The sequence below is a fragment of the Bison bison genome, unplaced genomic scaffold, assembly GCF_000754665.1.
Source record: "Bison bison bison isolate TAMUID 2011002044 unplaced genomic scaffold, Bison_UMD1.0 scf7180017864526, whole genome shotgun sequence".
Classification (NCBI taxonomy): domain Eukaryota; kingdom Metazoa; phylum Chordata; class Mammalia; order Artiodactyla; family Bovidae; genus Bison; species Bison bison.
In genome coordinates, this window is record NW_011495077.1 from 1,685,533 (window position 1) to 1,699,302 (window position 13,770).

At 44.6% G+C, this 13,770-nt stretch overlaps 1 protein-coding gene across 4 annotated transcripts; it reads right to left on the reverse strand.

The window, feature by feature from the left end:
- Positions 1 to 4,436: 4,436 nt before the first annotated feature.
- On the reverse strand, positions 4,437 to 13,770 carry HAUS4 (HAUS augmin-like complex, subunit 4). 4 transcript variants are annotated; one of them, XM_010831262.1, is made up of 10 exons: positions 13,403 to 13,770; positions 11,808 to 11,892; positions 9,150 to 9,292; positions 8,927 to 9,058; positions 8,453 to 8,587; positions 6,937 to 7,033; positions 5,867 to 6,012; positions 5,471 to 5,601; positions 5,050 to 5,118; positions 4,437 to 4,908 (listed from the first exon to the last, which is right to left on the reverse strand). In XM_010831262.1, exons 2-10 carry the CDS (start codon positions 11,860 to 11,862, stop codon positions 4,725 to 4,727), a joined length of 1,092 nt encoding a protein of 363 aa, XP_010829564.1. In that variant the 5' UTR covers positions 11,863 to 11,892; positions 13,403 to 13,770; the 3' UTR covers positions 4,437 to 4,724. The 4 variants fall into 4 exon arrangements, with proteins under 4 accessions (XP_010829564.1, XP_010829565.1, XP_010829566.1 ...); XM_010831263.1 differs by having other exon boundaries at positions 13,586 to 13,760; XM_010831264.1 differs by having other exon boundaries at positions 13,450 to 13,760.

Genomic DNA, 13,770 nt, shown 5'->3' on the forward strand with positions numbered 1-13,770 from the left:
ACTTGAACCGTGAACTTCAGATGTTCAAGCTGGTTTTAGAAAAGGCAGAGGAACCAGAGATCAAATTGCCAACATCCACTGGATCATGGAAAAAGCAAGAGAGTTCCAGAAAAACATCTATTTCTGCTTTATTGACTATGCCAAAGCCTTTGACTGTGTGGATCACAATAAACTGTGGAAAATTCTGAAAGAGATGTGAATACCAGACCACCTGACCTGCCTCCTGAGAAACCTATATGCGGGTCAAACAGTTAGAACTGGACATGGAACAACAAACTGGTTCCAAATAGGAAAAGGAGTACATCAAGACTGTATATTGTCACCCTGCGTATTTAACTTACATGCAAAGTGCGTCATGAGAAACGCTGGGCTGGAAGAAGCGTAAGCTGGAATCAAGATTGCCAGGAGAAATATCAATAACCTCAGATATGCAGATGACACCACCCTTATAGCATAGAGTGAAGAGGAACTAAAAAGCCTCTTGATGAAAGTGAAAGAGGAGAGTGAAAAAGTTGGCTTAAAGCTCAACATTCAGAAAACGAAGATCATGGCATCTGGTCCCATCACTTCATGGGAAATAGATGGGGAAACAGTGGAAACTGTGTCAGACTTTATTTTTCTGGGCTCCAAAATCACTGCAGATGTTGATTGCAACCATGAAATTAAAAGACGCTTACTTCTTGGAAGGAAAGTTATAACCAAGCTAGACAGCATATTAAAAAGCAGAAACATTACTTTGCCAACAAAGGTCCGTCTAGTCAAGGCTATGGTTTTTCCAGTGGTCATGTATGGATGTGAGAGTTGGACTATAAAGAAAGCTGAGCACAGAAGAATTGATGCTTTTGAACTGTGGTATTGGAGAAGACCCTTGAGAGTCCCTTGGACTGCAAGGAGATCCAACCGGTCCATCCTAAAGGAGATCAGTCCTGGGTGTTCATTGGAAGGACTGATGTTGAAGCTGAAACTCCAATACTTTGGCCACCTGATGAGAAGAGCTGACTCGTTTGAAAAGACCCTGATGCTGGGAAAGATTGAAGGCAGGAGGAGAAGGGGCCGACAGAGGATGAGATGGTTGGATGGCATCACTGACTCAATGGACATGAGTTTGGATAGGCTCAGGGAGTTAGTGATGGACAGTGAGGCCTGGCGTGCTGCAGTTCATGGGGTCTCAAAGAGTTGGACACGACTGAGCACCTGAACTGAACTGAATATCCAAATGTTATGTATGAATCTTTATTAGAACCTAGACCAAGAAAAAAAACTAGAGAAATCTGAATATGACCTGAATAATAACTATTATGAAATTATTGATTTTTTTCCCTAGTTTTTGGCTGCAGTGCTCAAGATCTTAATTCCCAAACTAGGGATTGAACCCAAGCCCCCTGTAGTGCAAGTGCAGCGTGTCAACCACTGGACCACTATTTTATTAGTTATACAGGGAGTCCCCTTATTTTTAGGAGTTGGCTGCTTAAGTGTTTACAGAATGAAATGTCAGGACGTCTTCAACTTATTATAAAATGGTTCAGGAAAAAAAAAGTCTACATAACTCTATAAAGAGAGAGTGGGCTTCCCTGATGGCTCAGTTGATAAAGAATCCTGCTTGAAATGCAGTTGACCCAGGTTCAATCCCTGGGTGGGGAAGATCCCCTGGAGAAGGAACCCACAACCTACTCCAGCACTCTTGCCTGGAGAATCCCATGGACAGAGGAGCCTGGTGGGCTACAATCCATGGGGTTGCAAAAAGTCTGACACAACTTAGCAACTAAACCACCATAAAAAGAGAGGAGGGAGGAGACAAAAGAGGGAGAGAGAGAAAGAAAAGCAAAACGTTAGTCATTGTTGAATATAGGTTAAGAGTATCCTGGTGCCATGAAAAGATGCTCAATATTGCTAATTATTAGAGAAATACAAACCACAACTACAATGAGGTATCATCTCACACGGTCAGAATGGCCACTATCAAAAAATCTACGAACAATAAATGCTGGAGAGGGTGTGGAGAAAAGGGAAGCTTCTTGTGCTATTGGTAGGAACGTAGATTGATACCAGCCACTGTGGAGACAAGCATGGAGATTCCTTTAAAAACTAATAGAGTTACCATATGATCCATCAATCCCATTCCTGTGCATATATCTGGAAAAGATGAAAACTCTAATTAAAAAAGATACATGTGGGACTTCCCTGGTGGTCCAGTGGCTAAGACTCCACACTCCCAATGCAGGGGGCCTGGGTTCAATCCCTGGTCAGGGAACTAGACCCCATGTGCCGCAACTAAGAATTCGAGGGCTGAAACTAAGATCCAGTGCAGTCAAATAAATTAAAAAAAAGAAAAGATACATGTACCCCAATGTTCATAGGAACTCTGTTTACAGTAGCTAACATGTAGAAGCAAAGTAAATGTCTATCGACAGATGAATAAAGATGTGACGTATATATATACATATAAATATTTCTCAGCCATAAAAAAATGAATGAAAAATGACATTTGTCACAACGTGGATGGACCTAGAGATTATCATGCTAAGTGAAGTAAGTTGGAATGAGAAAGACAAATATCATGATATCACTTATTTGTGAAATCTAAAACAGTGATCCAAATGAACTTATTTACAAAACAGAGACTCAAAGATGTAGAAAACAGTCATATGGTTATCAAAGGGAAAGGGCGGCGGGGATAAATTAGGAGTTTGGGATTAACAGATATGTGTAAAATAGATAAAAAACAAGGACCAACTGTATAGAACAGGAAGGCTGGATCACTTTTTGCTGTACATTTGAAACTAACAACATTGTAAATCAACTATAACTTAAAAACTGAAGACAGAAACTTCCTTAGTGGTCCAGGTAAGACCCTGTGTTTCCAGTGGAGGGGGCACAGGTTCGAACTAAGATCCCACATGCCACGTGGAGCAACCAAAAAATAAAAAAACATTTTAAAAGTTTAAAAAATTGAAAAAGAAAGAGTATCCTGGTGCTTACCATAATATTCTTTCAACTTTTCTGTAGGTTTGAAAACATTTCCCTGAAACAGGTTAAAAATTATACATATAACTAAGCGATGTGGACTGTTTTAGAGTTTTTACATTAATCGATACTGGGCTGACCTCACAGGCCTGCAAGCCTCATAGTAGCCCAGCCTTGAAACCAAAGAAAGAGCCCAGAGACAGTGACAGAGACATCAATGGCTTCTTGGACAGGGAATTTTACATATCCACAGCCAAGGGTGGCAGAGAAACACCCCCACCCCTGCAATGGCAGAGGGCAGCCCGGACATAACAGCAGTCCTCACTACTTGGGGGAGGAGGAGGTTACCATTTATAAGGGGAATTAAGTCAGGCTGGCTCATCAGTTACCAGGGAAACCAGTAGCTGGGCCACATCCCTCCCAGCCCCTCAGGTTAACAACCTAGAAAGGCAGATGTTTTTCTTTAATAAGCTAGCAGGCGGAGCCCTTCTGATCTAAGAGGTAAGCAGGTTCATATGAGTCGGGTGCCGGTGAAGCAGGGACTGGTCAAGCAGGGGAGGTACAGAAAGCAAGAGAACAGCTATCTTGAATGGCCTGACCATACAACCTAATTGCTTGTTCATTTTGTGTGGGCCAGCACTTACAGATAAATGGAAGTAAGCACAATGTACAGAAAAATTTAAAGCTGAGTCAAAGACCTTAATTTTACCTATGATCAATCCAAAACCATCATTATATGATCTTAGCAAAAGAGCATCTTGAGACAGTCTCCCTGGAAAGTGGTTTGAGAAGCTGAGTAGGGCCTTCTAAATGAGGGTGGTCTTGGGCTTTTGCTTGTAGCAACCCCCAACCTCAGCATTTTTTTAAAGCTGACATCTTTATTTCCTGTTCAGATTTTTTTTGAAGTGGGTTCCCCCACCAGGGATTGAACCCACGCCCCTTAGAGTGGAAGCATTGGAGTCTTAACCACTGGACCACCAGGGAAGTCCCCTGTGGTCCCCACCAGTCAGGGCCCTGCCTTTTTCTAAGCTAAACAGACCAGGTAACTTGGTTCCTCAGGGTAATCTTCTCCCACCCTCTGCTCTCAGAGAAAGAAGTAACCCTCAAACCACATCAGAGGGAAGCGAGAACACAAATGCCTTGTGTCCCTTCCTGTAACCTAGCTGGGTGCCCAGCAGCTTTATCATACCTGCCCCACTTAGACCCATAGTGACAGAATAGTTTCCTATCCATCTGAGCGTCTAGTACTAGTCTGGAAACGAATTCTTCAAGAGCAAGCCCAGTTTTAGTCCACTTCTGCTGTCTAAGAATGAAGCCTCTAAAACCCCACATGCCAGGCTGGCCCTTTTACCCCTCACCCTTCCAGTAAGCATTAGGGAGCCATCTCTGCATGCACTCAAGTCTCCCTCCTTATCCACATAGACTTTGATGTTCTTTTTCTATCTTTGTCCAAACAAAAATGACTAAAGTCCTAAGGTACAACATCACCACTTTATTTAGGAGATAATCAAATAGGATACAGGGCTGACACAAATCACTGTACATAAAATGATACAAATCTGTTACATTTTCTAGAAGAGACTCAGTCCTTATAAACAAGGAAGAAAAACCAGAAGAGTGCCTTAAGGACTATAGTGTTTTGGACAAGGGTCCCCACACGCCCTTGAGTGAAGGTGGCCTCTGGTGGAGGTGGTCCTTTCAGGAGGAAGACAAGCAGATGGTTCCTCTGCAGAAGCCAAGCCTCCTGGCCCCACCCACCCTCAGCGGCAGGCCTTGTTGAACTCCTGGAGGGTCCAGCGTTTGTTCTCAGTCGCCTGCTTGAGTTGGGTGTACTCTTTCACCAGTTTGTCAAACTCCTCCCCGAGAACCTCATAGGTGTTCAGGACCTGTCGGGACTTCTCCATGTCCTGCTCTTGTAGGCGAATGGCCCCCTCCAAACGGTCCCTAAGAACCCAGGCACAAGAGATACAATATAAGGATCTGGCTCCTCAGAAAATACACAAAAAAGGGAAGGGAAAAAAATGAATGAGTCTGGAGGGTGCAGGGTGTGTGGAAGAGCTGTATCAGGCTTTTGGGAGTTCTCACCTAATGAGACGATGAACTTCCACTTTCTCAGCGGTGTAAGTGTCAGACAAAATCTTTAGCTCTTCCATCCTGACCAGGGGAGGAAAGAAAGGTCAAGCTGAGGATCCTGGACAGCAGCAGACTTAGGAATGGGACACAGGACCTGACCATGGGCAACGTATGGGTTGAGCAGTGACAAGCAGTCATTCCAAATTCCTGAGCAATTTAGCTCACAGCAAAGCACCTATTTCAGAAGGCTTTAAAATGAAAGACCCAAGAATGCTGACAGCTTTAGATTAATCCAAAGGCTAACAGGGCTATGTGACATTTACTGCATACCCACAGGGTGTCAGGCACGGCAGGGAGGAAAGCGATGAGGGAGAGGGTTGGAGGGGTGGGGTGTGAGACGGAGTCTCTCAGATCCACAGGGGTCACAGCTCACCGCAGCTTAAGGATCATGGCGCTGCACTTGATCTCCAGGTACTGGGCATTGATGCGGTCCAGCTCAGACTGAGTCTTCAGCCGGTGCTCCTGAAGAAGCCTCTGCAGCAAGGCCAGGCAGCGGAGTAGCACCTGAGCCCCCAGGAGGCAGGAGGAAGAGGGCAGCCACAAAAGACAGCAGAAAAGAAGGCAGATCAGAAATCCCGGCCTTAGGAATTCCCTGGCGGTCCAGTGATTAAGACTCTGTGCTCCTACTGCAGAGGACACGGGTTCGATGCCTGGTTGAGGAAGATCCATATGCCACTCGGCATGACCAAAAAAAATCCCTGGCTTCCCTAGAGGGGCCCCTGGGGTCAGGGTAGAAGAGAAGGGAGGCTGCCCCACTGCCCTGCCAGACCTGGGAGTAGGTGGCACTCTTCTTCTCCAGCAGCACCATCCGCTCCTCCTGCTGGCTCTTGGCAGCCTGGCACTGCTGCTTCTCACCTGCCAGAACCTCGGCGAGGTTCCACACCTTTGCTGCTTTCAGGGTTTCACTGTCCAAATCTGGGCAAAGAAAAACAGAATGCTGGATGGGAAAACCCTAACTGCTCCTGCCTTTTGAAAGCCATGTCTCAGTACCCCTCTCCTACATCCAGCCCTACAGATTCTGTCTTCCTTACAGGTTTTCTTCTGATGGCCTGATAAAAACAGCCCAGTTCTCATAATTAAGTTCTCTCCATCTGCCTGAAATGCAGGAGACCGGGGTTCAATCCTTGGGTCAGGAAGATCCCCTGGAAAAGGGTATTCTTGCCTGAAGAACTCAATGGACAGAGGAGCCTGGCGGTCACAAAGAGCCGCAAACAACTGAGTGACTTCACTTTCACTCTCACTCTGAATTCCAGATGTGGCCCTTGATTCTTTTTTTTTTTTTTTTTAACCCTTGATTCTTAAATCACAGAAATAAAGACAAAACAAGAGGCTTCCCTGGTGGCTCAGTGGTAAAGAATCTGTCTGCCAATGCAGGAGATGTGGGTTCCATCCCTGGGTGGGGAAGGTCCCCTGGAGAAGGAAATGGCAACCCACTCCAGTATCCTTGCCTGAGAAGTGGACAGAAGTGGACAGAGGAGAAGTGGACAGGTAGGCAACAGTCCTTGGGGTTGCAAAGAGTCAGACACGACTTAGCAACTTAACAACAAAGACAAGGTGGACACCTATTAGCCTGAACCTTCCTCCCTATTTCATTCTGATTCTCTTAAGAAGAACTCATCCTTCCGTGTGGCAAGAGGACACTGCCACTCAGCACTGGCCAAACGAAGGGAATCCACACAAAATTCCTCACTCTTATTCTACCAGCAAGGGAACAAAAAAGTAAGCATTTCCAATGCTTCCCAGCTTCTGTCCCAAATCTAAAACTCAACACATTATTCTCAAAAGAGCAGCCCAGGAACCCTGAAGGCCAGCCGTGAACAGGACACAGCCAGCACGCACCTGAACTGGGATTGTGGTAGCAGAGCACAGTGAAGCATTTCTTCTTGAGTTGCTCCTCCACTTCCAGTGGGAGCCGGGCTCTCATATACACAAAATCCTGCAGCCACAGAAGAGAAGGGGGAGATGCAGACAGACAGCCGGAACTTGGAAGATCCAGTCAATGAATACGTGATGATAACAATCTCAGTGATAACCAAAGAAAATGCATCGAGGGACTTCCCTGGTGGTCCAGTGGCTAAGACTCCGTGCTCCCAGTGCAGGGGGTCTGGGTTCAATCCCTGGTCAGGGAACTGGATCCCACATGCTGCAACTAAAGATCTTGCATGCCTCAACTAAGAATGGGCACAGTCAAATAAATAAATAAAATTTAAAAAAAAAAAGAAAGAAAGAAAGAAAATGCATCGAGAGTCATCAGGGAGATTTAATTTCAAGTCACCAGGGAGATTAATGTTAGCAAAGACTACAGTGGCTGTCAAGATCCCATGCTGATGAAAATGTGGGGACCTAGGGCACTGGAAGCGCCTCTCTGCAGTTTGCCAATATGTACCAGTGTGTTCTATGTGTGTGGCCTGTGACCCGGCGATCCCACTTTAAGGACTAACACTTGAGAAATAATCATACAAAGACACATATGAACTAGTACATTCCTATCATAGTGTTTCTACTAGCAAAAATGTGGAGACAACCTTAAATTAATATCCATCAATAAGGGTGAGCAAATTGTGCTACATATATACAATGAAATCCATCTGTGATTAAAACTGGTGATATACAATAAGGACACGAGCACTAACTATATGCCTGGATACTGTGCAGAGAGTGCTTTAGGAAGGGGAGAGGAATAAATTAGGATCTTGGGACTATCATATACATACTACTATATATAAAATACATTACCAACAAGGACCTACATATGGCCCAAGGAACTCCAATATTTTATAATAACCCTTAAAGGAAAAGAATCTGAGAAAGAATTGATATATAAGGCTTAACTGAATCACTTTTCTGCACACCTGAAACTAACACATTATAAATCAACTATACTTCAATTAAAAAGAAAAAATAAGAGTGCCTTAGAGGATATCATCTTGTTTAGAGTAATTTGAAAAGTAATATATATTTAAAAATAACCATATACTTGAAAATAAGTCCAAAATATATTGAGTGAAAACAGATTATATTCTATATATGCACAGGAGGTATAATACCATTTATTCGGTTAGCCAAAAAGTTTGTTCAGGTTTTTCTGCAACATCTCATGGAGAAACCCAAATGAACTTTTCGGCCAACCCAATATTTCAAGTTATATATACTAATACTGCATTTATTTCTAGACTTAGTATTTCAGCTCTTACTTTCTTCCTTGTAATGTTTTTCTTTCTTATTTACTTAAGTTCTACCACCATGAACAAGTGTCATTCTCACAGAAAGTTTAACCACGAAATGTTTCAATACATGGGAGAATTTAAGCCATTTCCCTTCTTTGGTCCCAACATCTGTCCCCCCAGCCTCTGACCTCTGAGGGTGGCATGAGCTCCAGAAGGTCCGCCTTCTCCAGCCCTAGCAGTGGGGGCCCCTCCCTCTCCTGGCTGGGACCTAAGAGCCGTGTCAGCTCGGTCACGAGTAGCCGCTGTTCAAGGGTCTCGTGAAACTGGGAGAGAGAATAAAAAGCAAAAAAGAATTTACTATAAAACTTTCCCCATTCCACGTCCTCCACCCTCACGAGCAGCTCTTCACATATCTTCAAAGTCCTCAAACATGTCATCCCCTTTGGCAACTTTCTAGCTGCCAGTGCTTTCTCCTGTCAATCTCCTTTTCAAAACCCTGACAACACACTCACCTCTTTCCCCATAACTACAGTCCCTGTCTTTCTTGATACCCGTTACTCAAAACTCCTATTTCCCCCATATCATAGAATCAAAGGAAGCCACAGCTGTCCCCGTCATTCCTACAGCTGCTCCCAGCGCTCACTTCCTGCTTCCTGCCTCACCTTTCTGTCCTCAGAAGTTAAATCTGCATCTTGTGTCTTCACATAGTAGTCCACAAGTAGCTCTTGAATGACTCTCTGTAAAATCTCAGACCTTAACCATGTTGTCTTATGCAGTCGAACGTCCTTCCACGCCTGGAAAACCGAAAAAATCCCAGGTGGGAGCCCCTCTCTCTCAGATGATTTTTTTCTTCCTCCCAGTCAGCCCTTCTCCCAGTGCCCTTACCTGAGCCTGCTCCTTTGCCAGCGTGAGGCTTAAACCACTCTCGTCCACGTGTTGTGAGAGACTCAGCAGTAGTTGGCTGAAGTGTGGGTTCTGTAACAGGTCCTCTTCACTCAGGTTACAAGGAGGAAGCTGTTTGCTGCACACTTAATGAGACGTCCCCCATAGGGACCAAAAAGCAAAGACAGTAGTATGGATTCAATTTATATAATCGAGCATAAGATATGGGAAGGTAAGGGTCAGTAGCTCAGTCATGTCCATGTTCAGTGGACATACTCATGCTCAGTCATGAGGATTCTTTGCGACCTCATGGACTATAACCCGCCAGGCTCCTCTGTCCATGGAATTTCCCAAGCAAGAATACTGGAGTGGGCTGCCATTGCCTACTCCAGGGGGTTCTCCAAACCCAGAGTTCGAAGCAGCATCTCCCTAGGCTTCTGCATTGGCAGGCAGATTCTTTACCACTGAGCCACCTGGGAAGTCCCCATAATTGAGCATAACTCTCAGCTTAATATTCACTTCCAAAAAACCCTTAGGTTTTTGATAGGAAAGTTTTCTAAATCAAATGAAAATTTTTTTTAAAAAATAGGGAATTCACTGGCAGTCCAATGGTTAGAACTTCATCCTTTCACTGCCAAGGGCCTGGGGTTCAATCCCTGGTCAAGGAACTAAGATCCCTCAAGCCTTGTGGCACAAGTAAAAAATTTAAAAATCCACAAATAAACTAAAGGCAGTTCTCAAAGTAACAAGCATTTATATTATATACAAGGACGTTAACCAAGAATTAGAGAACAAGCCTTAAAAAAAGCTAAGAGCCTAGAAACTGGAAATACAGTTGGAAAATATTAGACAAAGAGAATCAAGAATAAGGGACTCTTTGGTAGGACTCATCACACTACCTAAAATGCCTCATTCACACATAATAACTAGAGTTTTGGGGGACGGAAAAAAAACAACACATGTACAGTTCCAACTTGGGATGTGATCTCTGGTTGCATAAGCAAGCCTGAGAGAGGGTATATTCTTAAGAATAAATTAAAAAATTAACTAACTAAATTCTCCTTATTGTAAATAGACTGAGTACCCCATGTGGATGCAGAACAGTACACGCATGAGAAAAAGTGCAAGAAGCCAGGTTGTTGTTCAGCTGCTAAGTCATGTCTGACTCTTTATGACCCCATGGACTGCAACACGCCAGGCTCCTCTGTCCTCCACTATCTCCCAGAGTTTTCTCAAATTCATGTCTATTGAATCAGTGATGCTATCTAACCATCTCATTCTCTGCCACCCCCTTCTCCCTTTGCCTTCAATCTTTCCCAGCATCAGGGTCTTTGAGTCGGCTCTTCACATCAGATGGCCAAAGTATTGGAGCTTCAGCAACAGTCCTTCCCGTGAATATTCAGGGTTGATTTCCTTTAGGATTGACTGCTTTGATCTCCGTGCAGTCCAAGGGATTCTCAAGAGTCTTCTCTAGTACCACAATTTGAAAGCATCAATTCTTTGGCTCTCAGCCCTCTTTATGGTCCAACTCTCACATCTATACATGACTACTGGACAAACCAGTAGCTTGACTAATAGCTTTGACTAGATGGACCTTTGTCAGCAAAGTGATGTCTCTACTTTTTAATATGTTGTCTAAGTTTATCATAGCCAGATTCCATATGCTCAAGGGGCTTTTTTTTCCATCTGTTTTCCCACATGCTTTCTGCTGGGGTCTTCTATTTTACTTTCACATACCAAACACATTTTAATTCTCTGGACCATCATACCAAAGTCCTTTTAGAAAATTAAAAGTCTCTTTTTTTTCTCCCAAGGCATTAAAAAATCAATATGGAAATGGTTAAAATATAGAAGATTTACGTTTTCAAAGGACTCAAGATACAGAAAACATCTGCAATAGGCAAAGAATTCAAATATGGAAGGATTCTGAGATTTTAGAGGGTAAGATATGAGAAAATTCAAGATACAGCTTTCAAAAGTTCACTGGCCACCCATGTCATCAGGATATGCTTGCCAACACAGCATGGGAACATCTTGAAATTTCAGTCTATTGCACTAGCAGGTACTGAACAGGCATTTGTATAATCTGTCTTTCAATAAGAGAGTGTTTAAGAATCTTCAAGGATTCTAGTTTCCCTAGGAACTTATGCTTCTGTGAGAGAAACCGTACTGGTGAACATTATAAATCCTTTTTATTTTTTTGGCCACACCTCAAGACATCTTATTTCCCCAACCAGGGGTTGAACACAGGCCACAGCAGTGAAAGTGCCAAGTCCTAACCACTGAACCACCAAGGAATTTCCCCTTTTTATTATAGAAGACAATACCCTAGATAACACCATTTTGGGACTTCCCTGGTGATCCAATGGTTACCAATCTGCCTGCCAATGCAGTGGCCATGGGTTCAATCCCCGGTCTGGGAAGATTCCACATGCCACAGGGCAACTAAGCCATGGGCCACAGCTACTGAAGCCTGCATGCCCTAGAGCCTGTGTTCTGCAGCAAGAGAGGCCACCGCAATGAGAAGTCCTTGCACCCCAACTAGAGAAAGACCACGTGCAGCAATGAGGATCCAGCACAGCCGAAATTAATTAGTTACTTAAAAAAAAAAAAGACCTCTCTGGATAATTCTTCAAACCTCTTGCAAATGACTGCCCTTACCTTGTTGTAGCATTTCCATCCCTTCTCCAGGCGAGCAGAAATCGCCGGATGCCATCTGCTTTTCTGGTGATTCTTATCTGTTCAACTGAGTAAAAGAAAGCAAAAAGATATATAAACTGGCTTGGCTGCCCCAGAGAGACAACTACCTTGGGTTCAAATTTCTGTTGTCTACAAGCTGGGGAGGAGGAACACCTCTTACAGGGAGGTACTATATCACACATCCTGGGTCCTGTCTGAAAAGAAGCCTCCTTGGGAAAGAAAACTTTCCAATTCACTAAACAGAAGGATGCCCCCCCCCCACCCCCCTACTATTATGTCTAAGGTTAAAACTGAGCCGCTGCTTTCTAGCTATGAGTGAGCTGGGGAAGGGGAGGGGGGAGAAATCCGTCTGTTTTTTACTCCAAATAACTCAGCTATCAAATTCCACAAGAGTTACTTGTGCTTCTTTAACTTGTCCTTTCATCTGAGATCTGTTGGTAGCTTTTGATCATTAGCTCTAGAAACATCCTTCAGGAGTGACACATCATTCCACACTTGAACGAAAACAACTGGTTTTCACATAACAGCATTAGGAAAGAGCACCCAGAGGAAAGAGCAAGACAGGAAGACTGACAGGGAGGTCAGTGCCAGGAGAGGAACGCAAAGGTGTGTTCATGTGGCTGAGGCCTGGACACGTGAGCCCTCAGCCCTGAGTGTTTAGTCAGAACCCCGAGTACACTGAAAAGAATGCCAGCTACACAAAGAGGAGGTAAGGATGGGCACAGTTTAGACTCTAGAGCCAAAACTTTTCCCTTGACATTATTCCCGCCACCCGCCCCCCCGTTTTTCTTTTTTGCTCCAACCCCCCTCTCTGTAACGTATCAAACTCTTAAAAGAGCAGCTGAGCCTCCCAAAACAGAACAGACATAGGTTATTAGGATTTAACACTTCATGTTCACAGAACATTTGGTTTACTTCCTGGTTTTATGAGTAACATCAAAGTAACTACTCATTTGTTTTGTAACATGGTCTAGAGGGGGACGCAGCTGAGTCGGAATACTTAAGACTTAATTTGCAGCTCAGCCTAGTTGCCTCTGTGTGAATTTAAGGGAAAAGCTTTTTTGTGCCAAACTTTTTCCCACCTGCAAAACTGAGATAACGACTCCTGCCTTGGATGAGACATTAAGAATTAATAACACAATCGACTTGTCAACAAAAGGCACTACTTAGTTAAGCTCAGTGTTTTAGCGATTCTGTTTATCAAGGATCTAAGCCTGCAAATAAATTCTTCAGGCGCAAACTTCGCTCACGGAAATGAGGACCAACCCAAATTTCAAAAAAGTCAGCTGTTCTTCCCTCCCTAGGGGAACTGCTCTCTTGGGGTATTTAGGGTGATTTTCTTTACCCTTTTAAAAGTCTTACAGGGCGTGAACGGTGGGGGCAATCAGGCTCGATTCTACCCCCTTTGCACTCAGACGTGTTAAAACGCTCCTACAAGGACCCAAGCATTTAAATGTTCTGACTCAGGCGTCTTTTAAATTCTTAGAGCTGTCTTTACACGCTGCACTGAACGTTAAATTGATTTTACAGGTATTTTCACAAGATGTGACCCTTACAGGGCCCGAGATGAATCAAAATGCGAAGCGGGCTCTCCGGCGCCTACTTTCCTTCCGTCTGGGTAGCCAAGGATTCCCAAGGGCGAGGGCGGTCTCGGCGGCCGGAGACCGAGGACTGGCCGGCTTGACTTTCCCAGAGCTCCTTCTCCCCGCAGCGCCACCCGCTGACCCTCCGGAGCAAACCTGCACAGCAAGGGGCAGCTGAAGCTCCCGAGGCGGGGCCAAGGGGGCTGAGGCGGGCAGGTGGGCAGCCGGTGGCCGCAACACTGGACCGCCGCCCGCGCCCGGCCTCCGAAACCTCTCGATCCGGCCGGGCGCTGGGGCTGCGGGAAGCTAGGCCTGGGCAGCCAGCGCGGGAGGTCTGGGGA

Coding starts and splice junctions, on each gene's coding strand:
- HAUS4 (XM_010831262.1), bottom strand. CDS start 11,862: ATGGCATCCGGCGATTTCTGCTCGCCTGGAGAAGGGATGGAAATGCTA. Junction 8,588..8,926: donor TAACTTCTGAGGACAGAAAG/GTGAGGCAGGAA, acceptor TCTCTCTCCCAG/TTTCACGAGACCCTTGAACA. Junction 5,119..5,470: donor GCCATGATCCTTAAGCTGCG/GTGAGCTGTGAC, acceptor TCCCCTGGTCAG/GATGGAAGAGCTAAAGATTT.